The sequence below is a fragment of the Oryza glaberrima genome, chromosome 1 (genome assembly GCF_000147395.1).
Source record: "Oryza glaberrima chromosome 1, OglaRS2, whole genome shotgun sequence".
NCBI lineage: Eukaryota > Viridiplantae > Streptophyta > Magnoliopsida > Poales > Poaceae > Oryza > Oryza glaberrima.
The window spans coordinates 2,331,082-2,352,154 of record NC_068326.1 but is presented as its reverse complement, the minus strand read 5'-3'; the positions used below and the strand labels follow the sequence as shown (position 1 = coordinate 2,352,154).

At 40.7% G+C, this 21,073-nt stretch overlaps 3 protein-coding genes across 6 annotated transcripts in view; 1 reads left to right on the top strand and 2 right to left on the bottom strand.

Annotated features, from left to right (window-relative positions):
* The window catches only part of LOC127779883 (very-long-chain (3R)-3-hydroxyacyl-CoA dehydratase PASTICCINO 2A-like), a 30,533-nt gene extending 23,913 nt beyond the window's left edge, over positions 1–6,620 (bottom strand). Inside the window, exons 1-10 of one of the 4 annotated variants that reach the window (XM_052306839.1) lie at positions 5,139–6,620; positions 4,935–5,046; positions 4,765–4,783; positions 4,405–4,493; positions 4,004–4,057; positions 3,685–3,755; positions 3,477–3,558; positions 3,282–3,378; positions 3,038–3,144; positions 2,160–2,963 (exon numbers count right to left, since the gene is read on the bottom strand). In XM_052306839.1, the coding sequence (XP_052162799.1) occupies positions 3,074–3,144; positions 3,282–3,378; positions 3,477–3,558; positions 3,685–3,755; positions 4,004–4,057; positions 4,405–4,493; positions 4,765–4,783; positions 4,935–5,046; positions 5,139–5,269 (726 nt within the window). In that variant the 5' untranslated portion in view covers positions 5,270–6,620 and the 3' untranslated portion in view covers positions 2,160–2,963; positions 3,038–3,073. Of the gene's footprint in view, positions 1–2,159; positions 3,145–3,281; positions 3,379–3,476; positions 3,559–3,684; positions 3,756–4,003; positions 4,058–4,404; positions 4,494–4,764; positions 4,784–4,934; positions 5,047–5,138 lie in introns of those variants that run through there. The other 3 variants (XM_052306832.1, XM_052306824.1, XM_052306815.1) reach the window with 3 other exon arrangements.
* A 202-nt stretch (positions 6,621–6,822) lies between these two features.
* On the bottom strand, positions 6,823–14,666 carry LOC127784763 (geranylgeranyl transferase type-1 subunit beta-like). Its single transcript, XM_052312134.1, has 20 exons — positions 14,351–14,666; positions 13,193–13,268; positions 13,033–13,091; positions 12,784–12,923; positions 12,187–12,242; positions 12,024–12,100; positions 11,880–11,925; positions 11,586–11,710; positions 11,161–11,228; positions 10,979–11,066; positions 10,747–10,886; positions 9,725–9,883; positions 9,522–9,633; positions 8,637–8,655; positions 8,281–8,369; positions 7,838–7,891; positions 7,617–7,687; positions 7,432–7,513; positions 7,230–7,326; positions 6,823–7,109 (listed from the first exon to the last, which is right to left on the bottom strand). The coding sequence occupies exons 1-20, from the start codon at positions 14,513–14,515 to the stop codon at positions 7,039–7,041; spliced, it is 1,794 nt and encodes a 597-aa protein (XP_052168094.1). The 5' UTR covers positions 14,516–14,666; the 3' UTR covers positions 6,823–7,038.
* Positions 14,667–16,540: 1,874 nt separating this feature from the next.
* On the top strand, positions 16,541–20,342 carry LOC127754923 (very-long-chain enoyl-CoA reductase). Its single transcript, XM_052280533.1, has 4 exons — positions 16,541–16,712; positions 16,932–16,971; positions 19,155–19,909; positions 19,996–20,342. Exons 1-4 carry the CDS (start codon positions 16,644–16,646, stop codon positions 20,062–20,064), a joined length of 933 nt encoding a protein of 310 aa, XP_052136493.1. The 5' UTR covers positions 16,541–16,643; the 3' UTR covers positions 20,065–20,342.
* Positions 20,343–21,073: the final 731 nt, after the last annotated feature.

Genomic DNA, 21,073 nt, shown 5'->3' with positions numbered 1-21,073 from the left:
TATCACCCGCATGTTGCACGCAGATTCTGCAAGATTCGAGACGCGGGCTTACCCAGATCCGATGGGAGGCCCCTCGACCTGCTTCATGAGAGGAGCAGGAGATGTGGTGGCGGTCGCCGGCCATGGAAACCGCCAATTTTTTTAAAAAAATATATACTTTTTTTTCACACCAGTTTTACATAATAAATGTACATGTTTGAAAATAATAGCAAAAAAAAAAAGAGAATGCGGTCTGGTGAATTAATTGATGGAATAATTGTTAATTAATTGCTAATAATGGTAATTAAACAAAAATAATGATAAGTTAATTAATCCTACAAGGTTGCGTACTCACCGCACGAACTCGTGATGACATCACAAACACGTTACGAGTTTGCACACTCATCACGTGAACTCGTGGCAAATTCGCACCACCCCACTCTGATAATGGTATATTTCTGCTAATTCATTTTAAACATGTATATTTCCATAAAATCAAGTGAAAAAAAATGTATATTTTTAATTTTTTTTTTATGGAGACAACAAGATCAGACTGGTTATTCTGTGCCGTGCACTGTTGTTTGGGGGTTTCTCATAGCCGTTTGGATGATTTTTTTTTTTGTAGGATTGACGCTCTTGTTTTTTTCACAAGAATTTTAGTTCACCTTAATTGCAAACCAGTAAATATGTCATTTTATAGCACTCAATGCAGGTGTGCAACTCACAAGATATAACATAGCCCAACAAGCCAACATTCGACTTGGGATGGTTCGCCACAAGGGAGAAGATTGTTTCCCGAGAGGATACGACATGTTGGTCATCCTAGTAGCTTCTAGCTTGAATGTTATGAAAGGAGCATCTATACTCCTTATAAAAAGGAATAGTGATGGTGGTGGTTCTGCCACCACCCCACTACCAACTCTAACTTTTTTTAAGAAAAATAAATGACATGTGGGGTTAGAGGGTCGCATATCGACTACTCCCATCAACTCTTTATTTTTTGTGGGAAGGAAAAAAAATATTGTGAGCTTAAAAAAAGTCCATATGTGAGTAATAAATATGTACAACAAATTAAGAGATGGTAATAACATGTTAATGATAATTTTCTTTAATTAAAATTCCATTACAATACACGAACAATATGCTGGTAACAATACAGTTTTCAACCGGAAAGGCAAGGACTGGACATTGCTCATCGTGGCTATTCGCGAGGAGGCTAGGCTCTAGGTAAAAGCTAGAGCGAGGATGACACTCTCTAATTTACCTTTTGTAATCTAAGGTAATTGTTGACCATTGTGGCTAGGCATGATGTAACATAAGCTAATCTTCTTTTAAGAGCATTGCTTCGGTCCTTCTTTTTGTACCGCAAGGTACTAGTACTGTGAGGTACTAAAATCCTGTCCGTTGGTGATGCCCGATCGAACGGTCACGATTGCATGGTACCTCGAGGTCCTAGCTTGGTCGTGGGGTGGGTAGCTCTAGTTAGCAACGGTGGAAGGGTATAATCGTATTTTCGCGTTTGCAAGGATGTTTGGATCGGAGGAAGGTTTGGTCGAGTTGGGGAAGGGCCGCAGAGTAGCAAAACCCTAGGCTTGTTCCCGACGGCGGCGCGTGGCGGAAAATACGACGGCAGCGGCGGCATCCATTTTTTGGCTGCGCCGCATCTATTAGCCTTGAGTCTCGACCCCGGCGTCTTCCCCTGTTGTTTTTCCCTTCGCGGCGATGACACCTACGACCACGGTGACGACTCCTGCAGCGGCAATGCTTCCGAGATGATTGCAGATGGGGTCGTCCTTGCTGCGTGCCTGCGACCGGTGCGGTGGATGGGGTCGCCCTCCTCCTTGAGTTTTTCTCCCGTGTCGTGCGGCGGCCCCACCTAGCGTGAGATGCAGAAGGGTTAGCGCACGGGATAGAGAAGGGATAGCGAGATAGAGATGGATAGCGGACACACGCGAAAGCGCCTCATGCCCATCGTACCCCTCAGCAATCAACGGCTGGATGAAGACTGGTACCAGAAAGAAGGACGGAAGAAAATCTCGCTATGGTGATATTTTAGGCCTGATGCTGCCGGTCACTTGAGCAATTTTTCTTTTTGTATTATACTATTTTCTTTTTAAAAAAATGATCTGTCTAATGATTTCACCTAGTATTTTGAGTGCACAACTAGAGGAACATTTACGACAAAAATATACTAAATGACATTGTCTGCATACTTCTTTATTGTGAGAGCACAGGGGCCAAAATGCTCCAAGAACAGATCTACAGTTCTTCAGACAATTTGTTTTTTTGCCAGGTCGGCCAAAGGCTGGCCGACCAATTTCATTAAGAGTGGGGATGAATCTTCAGACAACATATATGATCCTCCTTTGCTTCTGCTACTATACATCGGAAGGCCATTATCATTCAACAGCCAACTAGTACTATATGGCTTAGACAATCTGTGAAAATGATACACATTTCAGCAGTTGGATGGATCGATGGATAAGAGTAAGGAAGAAATCAAGAATGACTCATCTAAAAAATAATAATCAAGAATGATCGGATGCAGTTGTCTCCATTCATTGATCTGGCCCCATTTCATCACATCCAATATGATAAATCAAATGGTGACAGTAGCCTTCTTCATCCTTGAAAAGCAGAACATCTAAATATCATTTTTCAGCATCCATATGGACTATGGAGTACAATTTTATTTACAGATGGAAACGCCCATATTTGGTACAACACACCATTAGCAAGCCATGAGAATGGTAATTGCATACATTCTAATTTACCAAGGGAAAAGATAATCCTTGTATAATTGTATTTTAGCATTTCCATTCTAGTAACCTTTGCTTCTTTGTTCCAGAAATGGTAGCATCCTGAGCCATGGTTGCGATCAGAAATCAGAAATCAAATTTCGCGAGTAATCGCCATGACTGTATGCAGGGTTTAGCCCTGCTTTCATTTCTCGTTCTTGGTTGGTTGGGGTCCTTCCCTGGCTACTGCGGCATTGTAATATCGTTGTAACATTTTACTGTATTTTTCCCCAAAATCTTAATGAAATTGGTCGGCTAACCTTTGGCCGACCCAGCAAAAAATAACTCTTGAGTAGTTATGTGGTTTTTGCCTTTGACAAGGCTTTCTTCCGCTGGGCAACCATATGGCGCAACAAGTATGGAAATACTGCATTCATGAAATGAAACAAGGTAGTATGCCATCAAATCTTACTTAGTTTCCTTTCAGAAAATCCTATTGAAAAAAACCTAGTACATGATCGTAGCATCAATTAATAAATGAAGTACAATTGCATGGAATACTACCTGGAACGTACAAAGCCATCAAAAAAGTAGAGAAATAGAAGTAGTCGAAGGAGAAATTCCATTTGTTGGGCATCCCAATGCAGTATTTCTCAGATGCCTGACATTGATCATCCAAAACAAAAGAGCATTTAAACAAGATTGTTGTCACTTATCAAATGGAGGTAGAGCTCTTCCTTTCTAAGTTATTCAGGTTACCTTCATGAAAGGGAAGGCAATATAGATTAGGCCAACCTCACTAACCATACCAACAGGATAGCATACTATAAAGGTGCTGTACCTGCGAAGAAATCAGTATGAAAACAGTGAAGCAATTTTTTTTAAGATAATTTACTAATAAGATAATGAGCAATTTTTCGAAGCTTATGCTAATACATATTGTGATATGTTTACAACTAGAACCAACCTAAGCCATAAGAGCCAGGAAGGTGTAAATCCAAATGATTCCTTTATGCCAAAGAAGGAATATCGGATGACCTGCAAGGAATTATAGTAAATTTTCCACGAAGTTATGCTCTGAAATGAAGAAAAAAAAATCATAATCTATGTTCGACTAAGGCAACAACTTCAATAACTACCGTCATTTCAAGAAGCAGAGTTGTTGTTTAACTACTGTCATTTCAAAAAGAAGAATTGTTGTTTATCATCTTATAATAAAATTGCATCTGAAATTCATGGTCTACCAAGCGAGTAATTTGGTGACTAGTTTTGGGGGCAACACATACCTCGGTGATGGACCAGCTTATGATCAAGGGGGTAACAAGAATATGAGAATGCGTCTGCAAAACAAATGCACACAGTAACTCACCAATATTGTCTACAAACAATGGTTACTTGATTAGAAGTTTAAATACAGAAAATAGAAAACTTGGGGTGCAGAACGGAAGAGAACTATCTTATCCTTCACGATGTAATGGCATCAATTACTCGTGCAATTTCTGCAACTTAGGTTTGTCCAGTGCTTACTCAGAGTCATTATGATCATAAATGAAAGTATAAAATTAGTTCTAATAGCAGAAACATTACCTAACATACTTTTTTTTTTCATTTTAGCAAGTGCTTTCTAATCCAAAACTTATTTTCAAGACAAAAACTATCAAATAACTTGAGTAAGGTCTGATATTACCTCAGGAAAGCTCCACAAGATGCCCCAGGTAATGAACAACCTTCCAGTAATTTGTGGAAGAGTAGAAGACACTGGAGACCTCACCAATCCTTTTCAACAATTCATAATACAGTGATAAGCAATATTGTTTTAGGAAATAGTTCAATCTAACAGGAACTACATTAGTATTTTCTACATTCCAGATTAAGGGTTAGCCAGAAAGTCTGTTAACATAAAGTTTGAACAAGACAGCCATACCTAGCAGGTAACTACAATTCACAGTTGACAAGGATAACAAAAAGAACATATTAGGAAGAAGAAAATGACTTCTTCTCTTTTTTTTTTACAAAGAAAAAAGGGGGGGGGGGGGGGACTTCGTACCTAGAATGGAATGAAGAATCTGCACTACCAGCAATACCATCACCAGCCAAGCAGCAAAACACAAAAAAGTTTAGCACCTCTCAATCTCCATGTGGAATGAAATAAATAAATTGCAGAGCTGCATTCACAGTTTTGCAGTGATAATAAAGCTAAAGTGAGGAAAACCAGACCTCCATGATGGCAGCAGTCTGTGCAAACAGCAGATGCCGCTCGATAGCAGCATAGACGGCCTCATGCCCGTCATCCAACAACGCCAAGATCATGGACAATGACACCTGAGCCCTGCATGATCCAAAACCAAAGAACCCTGATCAGAACAACACCCTGAGTGTCCAATCCAAGAAATACCAGCAGACAAAGATGCTAGAAGTGACCATCCGATGAAGACAACCCAGTTGTAGACAGAGAAGTAGAGCCTCCGGAGCACTGAACCATCCGCTGCCATTGCAGAGCTGCGAGATGGAGGAGGAAGACGTCGAGGAGATGGGTTTGGCTTTAACGTCATGGCTAATGGCTTTGACCAGGATAATCTAATCAACAAATCCGATGTGCATGCAAATCACACTATCATAGCATCAGAAGCACTAAAATATTAGAGTCCTGATTGACAGGCAGCAGCTTCCTCGGACATGGATGGGATTAAGGGAATAAGGCTAACCACTGTTCCAATTGATTAATAAGCATCAGATCGGGGGATCAAATCGGATAAATAAATAGTTGGCAGCACAAAGTGACAGTCATTGCTACTGCAACTGTCCGCCACCCAACCAATTCATCCATGTGATCAACACATTTCGCCACAACAAAGAAGGGAAGAAGACAGATACATCAGCTGCTTCATTTTCCCTTTTTTCTCTTTTCATCTTCACCTGTGTAAATGTAAGCCATGTCATATTAATAAATCATAACTAGGTGGCAGAAAGAGTTTGTTATCCAAGAGATCACAAGCTTGATTCAAAGGTCATGTTTTTTTTATCAGGCTTCAGAAAAGAAGTATCTTTACTTTATTCCCAAGAACAGGTAACACGTGTATAGATTCCTCAAAGAGCATGACTGACGCATCTCAAAAACATGTAATGTATGCATCGAGGTCATGTAATGTATGCATCGAGGTCCAGTTAACATCAACAACCAATAGCAATCAGCCATCGTGGATAGCAAGAATGTAGCTACGAGGAATAGGGAGAGGGAGAGATCAGCAACTCTCCGAATTCCAATTGATAATACTGTTTCAACAAGCTCATGTGTTGAGTTAGTGCCACAAATTGCTTCAACGAACTGGAAACAAGGCAGCTGATGTAACAGGGGTAATATCTGCGCATGATCTGAAACTGAACACACCGGGAAACTACCTGAGACCAACTGAATCCGCGCATGATCCATGCCATCAGCCACATTTTCGCACGCAGATTGTGCGAGATTCGCTGCAGGGGACTTACCCAGATCCGCGTCGGCGTCGCGTCCCCGATCCCGAACTGCCCCCATCCACGCCACTCGCTGCGCCTCGGATCCCATCAGATGGATTCAAAGCCACAGCAGCGCCACGACCTGCTCGAGGACGACATGGCCATGGACTACAGATTACTGAAGAGAAGCGTCGGATAGTACGGGGGAGGCGTGTGCGGCGGCGGGTTAATCAACTGCGCATGAAATTATTTTTTGGGGGATTTTTCATAGCGTTTTCGATGGTTTTTGTAAGGTTGAAATTTGGCTCCTTTTTTTTCAAAAGAAATTTAGCTAACTACTTCAAATCATACGGCCTTATCGTTTGCCATGTTTACTCGAACCGCTTATTAGCAATTTAAAAATAATTATGCATAAAAACTTTTATATTCGTGCTCTTAGTGATTCAAAAGCAAATGTTGTAAAATAAGCTGTGAAGAGAAAATCACAAAATCAATTTATTTATAAGCATAAGTGAAACAATGGGACTCATAATTGCAAACCAGTAAATATGCAAATATGCCAATTCTCTATAGCACGCAGTGCAAAGTGTGCAACATACAGCATAACAGGCTAACAGCAAACGCAAAAAGAGTGCAATTTGAAACAAGCTGGTAAATTTTGGATCAATCATTCAATAATTTAACCAGGTAAAATCTAGAATTCTTGGTAGAAGACTACAGTTACAACAAATGATGGGCAGTGTAATAGTAGTTCTTTCCAACATGTCCTCATCTACAGACTTCTACTAAAAGAGTAGCAAATGTGAGCTATTTAGGCAGATCCTTAAGCCACAAGTGACAAATTCAAGAAAGCTCTTGAGCATCACCATTATGCAGCCTTAGCCTTTGCCAATGCCTTCTTCCGTTGGGCAAGCATGTAGGTGAACATGTGAGGCGATCCTGCAACGCAGTGTTCTTGTCAGAACCTATCAAATCCCAGTTACTAAGAAACAACAATTGCAATTATAAAAATAATTTCAATCACTGAATAAAGGACGACTGCAAGGCAGGAGGGGATACCGGGCACGTAGACGGCGAGAGAAAGAATGGATGCATAGGAGAAATCAAAGGAGAAGTTCCATTTGTTGGGCATCCTAAGGCAATATTTCTCTGTTGCCTGCATAGCAGTCACAGGAAAGGAGCAGTTAAATTACGCATTACGCATTATGCAATGAGCCTGAACAACATGGAGATCTTCATTTCTGAAGTTCATTCTTGTTACCTTCATGTAAGGCAAGGCGATGTAGATTAAACCGACCTCACTGCTGATACCAGTAGGATACAATACCATAAAGGTGCTATACCTGTACAAAATCAGCACCAGGTTTAAGAAAAGAAGTTATGAAAGAAAAAGAAAAGCATTCTCTCTAAATTTATGCTAAATAATGATGTATCTTCTTTACTAACCTCAGCCATAAGAGCCAGGAAGGGGCAAATCCGAATGTCTCCTTCATGCCAAAGAAGGAATATCTAATGATCTACAAGGAACCACAAATATTTCCATCACGTTATGCTATCAAATGCACAATATTTTAAATATTGGTGTGAATAAGCTTAGCCCAGGAGAAATCAAAATTATAATTTGGAAAATGTCGTGTCTCTTTAAGAAGTGAGTCTTCAAAATATACCTCAGTGATGGACCAGCTTATGACCAAGGAAGTAACAAGGATATGTGAATGTGTCTGCAAGACAAATGTACAAAGGGATCAATCAATATATATGTCATGAAACCATGTGTTAAGCTACACTACAAGCATACAACTAACAGAAAACTAGGGATGCAAAAGTAAAGACACTGCATTTGCATATCAGTACCAGTAGTTATGCCATTTAGTAACTTGTACAATCATCACCATTATTTACTTGATCCACAACCAGACATAAAACAGACAAACTACCTAGTGTCCTGCCCTCATATAAAAATCAAATTATATGATCCGTATTTTCTATTTAGACAATGCTTTAAACCCAAAATTATGTCATGTTTCAATGTCTCGGCGAAACAGTAAATGCTTAGGAGAAGTAGCATAAACGTAGCATGTCAACACTTATTAGTGATAGTCGATGATACCTCTGGAAAGCTCCACAGGATGGCCCAGGTAAGAAACAACCTTGATCCAATTTGTGGAAGAGTTGCAGAGACTGGAGACCTCACCAAACCTTTAAAACAAAGTCAGCATGTTATACAGGTGATAAAAATGAGAAGTGTCATAAAAGTGAATTTATAAGGTACAATTGTTTCTCTAATCTAACAGGACACTTCCTGTAAATTGAAATATGTCTTTGGCATGCTTTCTAACGAGAAAGTCTATTACTCTATTTCCATGGAGTTTGCGTGCTGCACGCTATAGATAGGAACCGTACAATTCCAAATGATGACCAGGATAGTGAAAATAACATAAGTAGAAGAGAAGAACAACTTCTTACCTACAAGCCCATGAAGAATCTGAGCCACCAGCAACGCCATCGCCAAACAAACACAAAAATGCTCAGTACCTCACAAAACACAATTTGCAAAGAAATGAAATATACATCGGTCGGCATTCTTCGCCATCCCGGCGAAAAAAACAAAGAAATGAAATAAACATGGAATGTTCGTTCATTCTATGTTCACCGCGGACTCGTTCAGCCGCTCCGTGCAAAGAATATAAATGCTTCCTTATCTAGGGAACTACAAGGAATATAACACAAAGTACTGCTAGGGCAGCAGAAATTTTTCTTTTCTATTTAGCAGAATTATCGGGGGAGAGGATCCCCACCATCAGGCAGCAGAAACATAACATTGAAGTTGAATTAATTGCAGTATATTTTGCTATAACACTGGTAATATTTCTCTCAGGCTAAATGTTTGGTTGATTTTTAGAACGCAAAAGGGGATTAATTTTTTTTCCCCTCTGTGCCATTGCTCAACAGGTAGCAACCCTAATTGGGTAGACGGAAAATTCAAAATGAAGTCAGAGCTGCCCAAATTATACAAGCTCGAGCTAAAACCTACTCCCTCCATCAAAAAAAAAAAAAAAAAGACAAACCCTGGATTTCCGTATCCAACGTTTGACCGTCCGTCTTATTTAAAAAAATTATGAAAAAAATTTAAAAAATAAGTCACGCATAAAATATTAATCATGTTTTATTATCGAACAACAATAAAAATACTAATTATAAAAATTTCATATAAGACGGACACAGTCGAACGTTGGACACGAAAACCCAGGTTTGTCTTTTTTTTTTTTTTTGGGGACGGAGGGAGTACAGTTTTACTCGATTAAAATTCAGAAATAAGTCGGAGCGCACAGACTAGCAGAAAAACCAGACCTCCAAGAAGGCGGCGGTCTGCGCGAACTGCAGCGGCCGCTCGACGGCGGCGTAGACGGCCTCATGGCCGCTCTCCAGCAGCGTCGTGACCGCGTAGTACAGCACCTGCGCCCTGCAAGATCCAAGAAACCCCCCCAAATCAAGCCAAGAAAACGAGAGATCCAAACACCAGCAGGCGGCGGCGGCGCGAGGCGGCGGAGTACCATCCGAAGAAGACGGCCCAGTTGTAGACGGAGAAGTAGAGCCGCCGCACCGCCGACCCGACGCCCGCCATCGCCGAGCACTCAGCAGCAGCTAGCAAGGAGGAGGAGGAACCGAGGAACGCGAGGCCTGGACAAAGATGGACAAGGACAGTGGCTTGGCTTTAATGGGCGCGTGGACTGAATCTACTACGCTGTTGATTACTGCTCGCATTCGCATCAGCAGATCAGATCAGAGGATGCAATCGCAATCAGTAGGCTGCTTGCTCCGATTTGAGAATTCCGGTGGATGGGAGGCTGGCCAACCGACCAACCACTGATCAAACTGAATTCGCAATGAATCGGAGTGGATGTGGGGGTGGCGGTGGCAGTTATGGCAGCTGCAGCTGACTGAGCCGGCTCTCCCGCCAATATCATCCATGTGATCTGCTGCAAATTCAGTTCAGTACTGCAACTTTCAATTTTATCTTCAGAAGAGTTCAGACACGCAGGTTCAGTAAAAAAAAATCTCTCATTTCTCTTTCTGTTCTCAATCACAAGTATTATGCTGTTAACCTGATGGCCTGTCAAAAGAAAAGAAATTGTGTGTCTGTGTGTGTATATCAGCATCTACAACTACCAGAATTAATCAGTGATACATAGGAAGCACATCAAGAAACAGAATAAAGATGATAATTTTGTTCAGCTGTTACATGAGTTGTTTTCAATAGCTTTCCAAGTGATAGAACTGCTCAGCCAACTCAACTGTCTATCAAACTATCAGTTAGTTCAACTAACTGAAAATGAAATAGCCTTTACAGAATGCTCCTCTCTACTTCACAATCATATTATCCAAGACAAATAGATAATGTTGCATGACCTGCCTACCCAAACAAACAAACGAACTGAAAGCAACACGGATCAACTAACTGTATAAATTACTTGCATTCTTTTCAGCTGTATGTTGTACTAGATTACAAGAATGAACTTTGCGGAACACCATAACTGGACTGAATACAGCAGATGAACAACCAATTCCAAGCTACAATGCAGCAGAGAGGATCCCCAGTTCGGTGCAGAGTGGCTCCAGCCCTTCCTCTTCCAGCAAGGAAAGAGCGGCAAGTCCATAGTAAGAATGGTAGATATCCGGGAATTGATCGTACAAAAACTTTGTAAAACCTCCATACTGTTGCAATGGTAAACAAGGGCATACATGATCAGTAAAGATGCAACATGATCAATGTGAGAAATTAAGCTGATCAGAGAGGAAGTCATTACAGGTGATTGGCACGAGAGCAAAAAACTTCGCAAAGCACCATGATCAATGAAGCGGTATGCACCGATAATCTTTAGGACACCTCCAATCCTGCAGAGTGTTGATTGGCAGCAAGACAGATTACCCAAGTTTGCTATTTGATTGTCAGGCAATTAGTATATATAACTCTGTATGGTGTATTTACCAAAATGCATAGCATGTGTCACTGGATTTGTTCCTTCTTCCTTGAAAACCTCCGTCTGCCGCTTGTCTCTATATGATAATAGTGAAAACAGTTAAGATTCCCTACTAGTAAAGTCGTCCTAGTCCTTATTAATCATTTCTAACTAAATCCGTTTATGATTCACATTTTTTTTACTCTACATAAGGGAGATTTTAAAAACAACTGGATGGTGTGGTGTCATTGAGCAAGCTGCACTTCTCCATCATGAATAAATGAAAATTGAATGGTTGATGCATATATCTACTAAATTAGAAACATTTAAAACGGGTTGGTGTACTGCATATAGTGTCTGTCCAGTTTTGGAAATATATGTTAGTCCTATAAATCACATCAAAGGGCAGATTTTGATGGTAATAGCAGATATATATGGTTGAGCAGAATTTAACCTGAAGACACCACTCCAGGAGCAAGAGTACATCAATTGATGATGGTTCTTGTAAATTTGATGCCAAATCAACTTGAATGAAACCCATCAGGCACAAAGCTGCAACAGCACAGAATGTCCCTCCACCTGACTCACTAACACAAAGACAAACAATGAGTACCCATAACCGACTCCAAAAAAATAAAACAAAAATTTAGCTGAATTATTGCATTCTGAAACTCTGGAAGAAAACTGCCACATGAAATGACAAACTCAGTAGGACAAGAAGCACATCAAAGGTTAAAAGAAGCTGTACCATGAGATTCTGAACCAGGAACCAAGCCAAAGCCACCATCGTATGACTGCATGTGGTAGAAACAAGAATTAAGGATTTTAAATAGCATGGTGCAAGACACTGGTGTCTCAAAACCAAGTGCATCAGGAATTGTTGTAAGCCAACCTGGCAACTAAGAATGTATTGCTTGGCCTTTTCCTTGTCCATTCCTGTCCAATCTTTTAGCATCGAGCAGATTGCAGCTGAGAAGACAACACAAGTGTGTCAAGTTATTTCAAACAAAGATAAAATTGAAAGCATACTAAATATAAATGACAGTGCAACCCACCTGCACAGTATACAAAGCGTAGGTCTGTTTCCGCACCAATATGAGTAGGCATGAAGCTAAAAAAAAAATGCTTCTCAAGTTAGCCAATAAGATAATGCATTTAAGCGGTGCGTGGAGTTTAGTTGTTTGCAGAATGGAACCATGGAAGCCATCTTAGTGAAATCAATGAAATGCTCACAGGCAAGCAAGATTGCATTGCACATGCACAAACACCTCTATCACATGCATGCAGTTAGGATCACAGCACATTAATTAACATTCTGATTGAACAAGCTTGAAGACTGACCAACAATACAGAGATATACCAGAAAGGAGGTATTTACCAATATCAAGTTTGTCGAATGACATGGCATGACTAAATTCATGCAGAGAAAACATATGCAAATGGAAAGGTAGCAATCAACACATACAAAAAATAATCAAGGAGGTGGGCCAACTATGGGGTATTATGAAATCTTAAGACAGAATGTGAGTTGGCTGAAACTCTATTGGTGATACAGTTAAAACTAAACACAGGTAGCAGATGTAAATGCATAGATATTTTTGGAGGATAATTACAAGAATAATTAGCATGGAGACCAAAACTAAAATGCATACCTTCCATCTGGCTGTTGGAGGTTTCTCATTGAGGACAAAAGAACCTTGTTATCAATGTTTGCTAAATCATAACCTACAATCTTCAGGATAGCAAGGGCAGAATAAGTGCTTGCAAGATGACTACCATTGTGGCAAGGGTCCTGAGGAAGGGCATGAATTCATATTTCAAACTGTCAGAATGTAAAAATTAAATGACAAATTGATATGTGTGAAAAAAAAAGGGTTGACTTGAGAATTAGCCACATCTACCTTCATGTTAGTTGAGGGAAACTGAGTTGTTCTAGAGCCACAGAATCCATAAAATTGTCCTAAAAACATATAAATTGTCATATGATGAATATATTGCATCTGAAAAATATGAATTAGCTATCTTGAGAGCTTTATTACATAAGTACTGAGGAAAACTCACCATTATCTAATTCATTGTCTGTCTTAGGATGTACTTGAAAAGACAAAATCCATTTGGCTATTTGATCCTTGTTAACCTAAAGAAAGTATAAAAGGGCAAACAAGTACACAACTCATCAAATTACTACTCAGTCAACTCAGTATATTACTTCTTCCTGAAGAGTCAACTCAGTCAAGGCACAAGGTGAACTTTAATTCCCACAATAAATATTTCAGCTAGCAACCAGGCATGGTTACTTGTTTTAATACATAATACATACAGGTACAATTTTCATGATAAGACTGGTAAAAAAATATTTGCATGAGGCTATAAGTTCTTTTAGAAGTTACTAGTAATTTGAGAATGGAGATATCAGGAGGCTATCATGTTTTTGTTGTTTACATGAGCAAGGCATCAAGTATGATGAACTTAAATCATAACCAACTAGGCGGCTCCTAACTGTGCAAAGCATTAAGGCAACTGCCCATGGACAAGACAAAGACGAATGGAATTTAGACCGAATTAAGGGACGTGGACCAATTCGTTGCTACAGAAACATCACATGGGCCCCTTTCCTCTTAGTTTGGCTAGAAATCGAAAGCGAATGTAGTTATGTGATATTGTGATCTAGTTGCCGGACAGATGCAAATTGCCTAACCGCAATAATCTCTAACTGCTTTGAGTAGACTGGTTACTGGTCAGTGACCACTTATGGGCTAAAGTGCTTAAACCTTGCAGCTAGTAGTTGTTCTTTACAGGAATTCCAAAAAAAAATTGAAAAGACCCTTCCACACTTGGCATTCTGCTATCCACAAACTTTGGATCCCTGTGTTTGTCACAATAAAGATCAATTGCAACTCCCATTATGGATACAGCAACTAATTTATCTCTGAATATACTACCAATAGCCATCCTTGAGGTTTCAAAATACTTCATGGTACCATATGTGCACCAAATCTGCTGATTGATTTTATTCCTACAGATGCAACTTTGCTTCCAGTAAATGCAAGCAAAGCGACCACACGAGGTAAAGTAACGATCCAAGCTTTGCACACGGGCACATCTAGTCTAGACTAGAGTTCAACAAATAACTAAAAAAAAACGAATTTACGCGTAATTCAGGAAACGGATCGAGAGGATAACCGCTAGGGCAGATCAGGCGGAGAGCGGGGATCTTACACGGTCGAGCTCACGAAGGAGAGATAGGCCGGCGACGGCGAAGTAGGCGAGGGTGAGGTGGTTGACCTCCTGCGAGGCGTAGTCCGCGGGGAGCTCCGACGCCATAGCTTCCAGAAACAGCACGTGCCGCTCGCGCGCGAACTCCGGCTGCTCCGGCTCCGCCATCACCGGCCCTCGCTCGCTCGCCGGGGAACCCTCGTCTCTCGTGCCGGAGAGAAGAACCGAGCCGCTAGTGCGGATCTGGCGGAGGAGGAGAGCTCGGCACGGCGACGGCGGCGGCGGCGGCGGGCGCTGCTGGTGCTGGGAATTTGGGATGCGGACGGGTGGAGGGAAGAGGAGGTTTTTTTTTTTACTTAATATAGGGTGAGAGGTTGACAGGTGGGCCCAAGGGTGTATATATAATATATTGTTTTACTCCAAGGTCCTTGATGTAAAACTTTGTAAGATTTGTTGGCAGGAGTTAAGCATTACACAAGGACTTGAATACAAAAAATATACATGAAGATGCATTGCACATTAGAGTACAATAGCATGCTATAAGCTATCTATAACCCCATATCGAGAAGAAAAGAGAAGAGAGAGAAGAAAGCGGGCTACATATTTGTAGCCAGCTGCAACACGAACTCTAAGACGTTATATGTGTATGAGAGGTAGGACCGAATATTAATGATGTAGTATATTTTTATAGCTAACTATTGTTTGAATTGGCTATTAGATTAGCTATAGATGAATTAGAGCCAATAGTTGGCTATACTATTAAACTTGCTTTTACAGATAGTAATAGTACAATGTATAGAAGAATACAGTAACAATCAAATAAGCATACGAGAATGACTAATTTTCGTCTTACCCTCTTCTTATTCTAGACCAGCTTCTCAACAATGTGTTCGTGGAAAATAATATATAAATTTTCTCAGAATAACTTGTTAAATATCTGATTGATTTTGTAGGAGAGCCATAAAAAGATCAAACTATTTATTCAATCCATCAATTTTAACTATCTCAAATAAACATGAATTATTGTTGTTTATGATGCAGGTAAAATGAACCCTGAATTTTCCACACGAGCATCTGCTGAATGCTGATAGTTATGTACTCCACCTTCCTACTGGTAACAGTCTCCATTGATGGATTCTTGATCCGAACTGATCGTGATGGATCGGCCATTGCTGGCATTCCGAAATCTCACAATTCACAAGAAAAAAATGTCTCGCTATTCAGGGAATTTTTTGCATCACAGATTCAGAGTTTCAGACAGCACGGAAGATTTTGCAGGCGGCGTTGGTGCCCGTTGGGCTACCTACCTCCCAACTGCAATCCTTAACTCCTTCCCTGACGCAGTCTCCATGCATCGTACCGACATCTTTCTCTGAAGAACCATGTCCATACACCACCTCAAGTTTTTTTACTGACAACATGACTGGCCCTATCAATTACTAGTAACCACTGCTTTCAGAGTGTTATTGCAAGTTCTTAAGCAGATGATCAACACAAATGATGGTGTATTATGATAAGAATGATGATCCTAATTCCTAATTCCTAGTAGCATTTCCTGCACGAAGTTCCTGCTTGTATGTTGTTCTGTTTTAGGCCCTGCTTAGTTCCAAAGTTTTTTTTACAAACTTTTAACTTTTCAACATTAAATATTTCATACACACACCTTTTCTATCATATCGTACCAATTTTAACCAAACTTTTAAACTTTAGTGCGAACTAGACGTGAAGGAGGTAATTATAGAGTCTCACCGATGGTACAAAGAGCGTGTGCTTCAGGAATGCATGCCACACTCTTTGCACATTTTGGTCAGCACATGTATCCACGTGGAAGAATATATGCCTAGTTGTGAACTTGTGATTGAACAATCAATTTAGACTAAACGAACAATCATGCTATTGTGATCAGGAAGATATCCAAATCTGTTAAAGAAAACAAGAGATTTACGCAAATCTCAGTCATGACTAGCACGATCTAGATACGCAAAACCCCAAATTTCGACAAAACCGAAAGCAATCGGTGATCAAACGGTGTGTTTTTGCACACTGAATTTTACTTTTGGGGGTCCATGGACCGGGTCCATACAATCAAGAGGGCCGGATCCGTCGCATAACTCCGGTGGGTCCAACGGCCCAGCGGCCCGTGGGCCCCACACCTTCTTGCCCCCGCGGGATCAAATACACCTCCTCCGGCCACTCCCCGATCCCCACCTCGTCTCCACCGCACGAGCAGCAGCAGCAGCAGCGGCGGCCGCAGCGCGAGCTCTCTCTCTCTCTCTCTCTCGCGGTGGGCGGCGGGATGAAGGTGTCCGTCGTGTCCCGGAGCGGCCGGGAGGTGGTCAGGGGCGGCGTCGAGCTCAAGGACTCGGTATGTCGTCTCCATTCGTTCCGTTTTTTTTTTTTTGAGCTCGTCAGGTTCTTGATTGAGAAATTTGGTGCGGATTATGGGTTTTGGTGTTGCAGCCTTGTAGGGGGGAGGGTTTGGAGTTTTGGTTCTTGGGTGTGGGGGGGGGGGGGGTTAAGATCTCGTGGAAAGGTTTGAGGTTGAGGTTTGATTCGTGGGTTCTTGTTTTCTTTTCTTTTGCAGGCTAAGGTCGCGGATCTGCAGGATGCCATCTATGCCAAGAGTAAGTGCAATGATCCCGTCAAAATTTCCCGTTTTACGGTTGTGTTTGTTGATGTGTTAAAGGAGTAGTACTTGTAGTGGCTCTCCTGCACTTCGTTATCTTCTCATTCTTTGGAAGGGTTTGGTCGTATTTACATGTTGAAAAAGATAGGAATATATGCATATGAGTGGGTTTGCATTCAATTCAAGCTAAAGGCCTTTTTAAGGCAAATATGTTTTTTTATGTAGTTAGACTACGACTGCCTTTTTTAATACATCCTACAGTTCTAAATTTTGGAAGCGTCGATTGAGTTTGGCCAGTATGTCCAAATCTGACATTTTGGGAGTTAATTAGTATGGTCATCAGGAGTAATCACTGTTGCACTTATTTAATTCATTAAAAGAGAGTTAAAGAAAGGATTTTCTGCACTTCCATTAATCCAAGAGCGTTTCACCCCGGGGTACTGTTGATGCTTTGACTCAAACTTGCGAGTGTTAGCCATCAGAGAAGTCTGATTTATGGTGTATATCAGTACATGGACCATGTTGGTTTGGGAGTTGCAGATAATAATTGATATTTAGGCTAGTATTTATAAGCTGAAAAGGTAAACAACTGACTGAATATTATGTTCGTAGCGAACCTAGTGTTTGGAACATGAAAACAGTACATCGATATAATAATTGTGTTCGCCCTTGGTTCATTTTGATTGGTTGACTAGAGCTTGCCACTTTGCCAGTACTGGCAAGGATTCTTTTGGTTGCTGCAGCCTACAGGTTGTTAGGATCTGCTTAGGTAGGATGGAGTTGGCTATCAACCTCTACTCGCTCACAAGCTTTGTGTGTGCACTTTTTAATATTCGTATACCTTTGCAGAGTGAAAGAAATCTTAAAAAGGATAGATTACATGGAATGATGGAAACAGGAAACGTGGTTGAACTAACTTGGCAATATACTATTGACTGTATGCCAAAATGATTTTAGGAAGACCTGTATGTTGAAAATAGCTTCCAATCTTTCATAAACAAAGGGCGATAGTTAGTTGATATACTGTAGCCAGCTAATATTCGTTATGTTGAAAACTGCCTAATTTGAAATATGCACACATGGTTTACTGAAATAAACAACAAATGTAATACTAAAAGTTCACACTTTTTACTAAGACTGTCTCTGTCATATGTACGGCACAAGCATTGAGTATAATATGCTATTGTTGAAGAAATTGGAAGTGTTTTTACTGTCTGCATTTGTTTTCTGTATCATGTTCAAATTTGCTTGTGATAAAGCCTATTTTGAGTGTTTCATGATATTTGGTGCTGTGCCTTACCCTGATGAAGGGGTCATGCTGATTCGAGCAACTAGTTGTCTTATTTCTGTAAAACCATTTCTATTTCAGCCCTGTCTGCTGATGGTTCTTCCTTTTTGAGCCTTGAATCAGGAAGCTAATTCCCCTGTCATTTTGTGTGCTCCTGTCAGTCACTCTTAAGTCACCACCTAGTGTCCGTTTTAACTCATAACCTATGCTGATGTAGCATTATCAATGACAGACAACGTAATTTACTGCTTATCAAACTTTAGCTAAGCTGGCTATCAAGAACCTCTATTCTATGTCATTATGGTATTTATTGTCACAATTATAAGCACCATCTTCTTGCTTGTGCCAGACTGGCGCATTTGCATGTTAGTCTATTAAGTTGCCATAATGTTATCCTGAGGTGATGTTCACAAGGAATTTATTATTCATGTTGGACCCTCAAGAGTAAAGAAGAGGTCCTGCAATGTGGTAGAGATGTAGTAGAGCGAGAAGATACATCATGATATATGGTTATAAGTACTGTTTAAAATCTTCCTAAGTAGTTTTATTTCCTATCACTGCCCTCAAGTGCATGTTAGTACACCAAACATGCACCGTAATAGATGAACCAAAGTGTGGAATCCAAGTACATCTAGTGATTACTGACCAGTGCAAGATTGCAAATGCAAACTAATCTTATTCTAACTGAAAGATTGCAGCATTAGTTGCTAATGTAGATCATAATCTTTGATCTTACATATACAGAAAACTCAGTTTGATTACTTTGGGTGAATCATGAATGGGCTAGCTGGATGTTTAAAAAAAAAACTATTTTATTATACCTTGCTTCTCTTAGAATGCATGCTTTCAATGTGTTCTATGAGTTGCTAACCTCTTGGTTTTACACCATGCAGCTAAGAAGTATTACCCTGCTAGGCAGCGGCTCACCCTCCCTATCCAACCTGGAAAATCAGGAAAGCCAGTTGTCCTTAGTGCAAAGGCCAGCCTATCAGAATACTGCGAAAAGGGTTCTGGATCCCTGACAGTGGTCTTTAAGGATTTAGGCCCACAGGTCTTCTACAGCACGCTGTTCTTCTTTGAATACTTGGGTCCTCTTCTTATCTACCCCATGTTCTATTACTTGCCTGTCTACAAATATTTCGGATACGAGGGAGAGCGGGTCATGCATCCTGTCCAGACTTACGCCATGTACTATTGGTGTTTCCACTACTTCAAGAGGATCATGGAGACGTTCTTTGTTCACCGCTTCAGCCACGCGACTTCTCCTGTATCAAATGTCTTCAGGAACTGTGCCTACTACTGGACCTTTGGAGCTTACATTGCTTACTACTGCAACCACCCGCTTTACACCCCTGTGAGTGAATTGCAGATGAAGATTGGGTTTGGATTTGGGATTCTCTGCCAAATTGCAAACTTTTATTGCCATATCCTGCTGAGGAACCTCAGAAGTCCGAGTGGTAATGGTGGCTATCAGATTCCTCGTGGCTTCCTGTTCAACATAGTGACATGCGCAAACTATACCACTGAGATCTACCAATGGCTTGGGTTCAACATTGCCACACAGACTGTGGCAGGTTACATCTTCCTTGTTGTGGCAGCGAGTATCATGACCAACTGGGCACTTGGAAAGCACCGCCGTCTAAAGAAGGCAAGCACGGTTTCTTTTTTCTCCTGCGCTGAAGTGCTGAACAATGTTATCATTGCACAGATTTACTGATATTTCTTATTTTGCAGTTGTTCGATGGCAAGGAAGGGAGGCCGAAGTATCCTCGGCGATGGGTGATTCTTCCACCATTCCTGTAAGGAGTTGGTGTCAGCACGATGGCCACATGGGATTGAATCTTTGGTCTGGTCTCAGTGTTCGGAAGTTGAAGCCTTCAGTGTACCACTTCTATTCTATGATCTAAAATATCTAGTCCACAATGGAATCCCTCTTAGCTATTGTTGAACTTCTCTTTGAGTTTGCATTGGCCCTGTTGTAATGGTTAAATACAATACAAGTTTCATCTGATATCAGCTTATTGACTTCTTGTCCATTTGTCCAAGCAGTAGTAATGCGATCATAATTTCATTTTGACGCCTGGAATTGCTGTCCTATTCTGTCCTTCTCAGCTGAAGCCTGCCATTTTCATGCTTGACATTGTTGCCTGTTGTCCTCTGAAAAACCTTACCAGAAGTCGTCGATTTGATTACAAAGTATATACTAGCTTCGTGGTGTACATTGGTGCTGTTTCCTTTTTCTTGCTTCCCTGGGTGACATAGTCACATACTCACATACATATTTTGTACCAAGAACTTTACTCGTGAGTTTGTCATCAGTTATCACTGTTCTGGACGTGTTTTTAAGGACATGTTTGGAACAAAGGAACGGAGAACACATGAACAGGAAAAACATAGGAACAAGAAAGAGCGTAAAGTGGAAAAATTACGGAATTGAAAACACATGTAACTGTAAAATATGTGGTGATGAAACATGAGTGTTTGGATCTAATCCTAAGCAAATTCCTAAAAAATCCCATGTTCCAAACTGGGCCTAAGGAATCCTGTTCAAAATTCTCCTATGTGGACTTCTTGCAGATCACCTTTTTTTTTCTTGCAAAAAGACTGACCGCATTTTGTTTTACTCTGACCGTTAGTCTCCATGAGACTATGACTACTGTAATTTGGCCAAAGAATAATGAGCAGCAGAATCCAAGTTCATAGTAACAACTCAAACAATTCCTTCTCAAAATCATGTTCTGACCTCATTTTTGTCGAAATGAAGTTGTGTAATCGAACTGTGAGCTGGAGCTCGGCCAATCAAGTACTACGA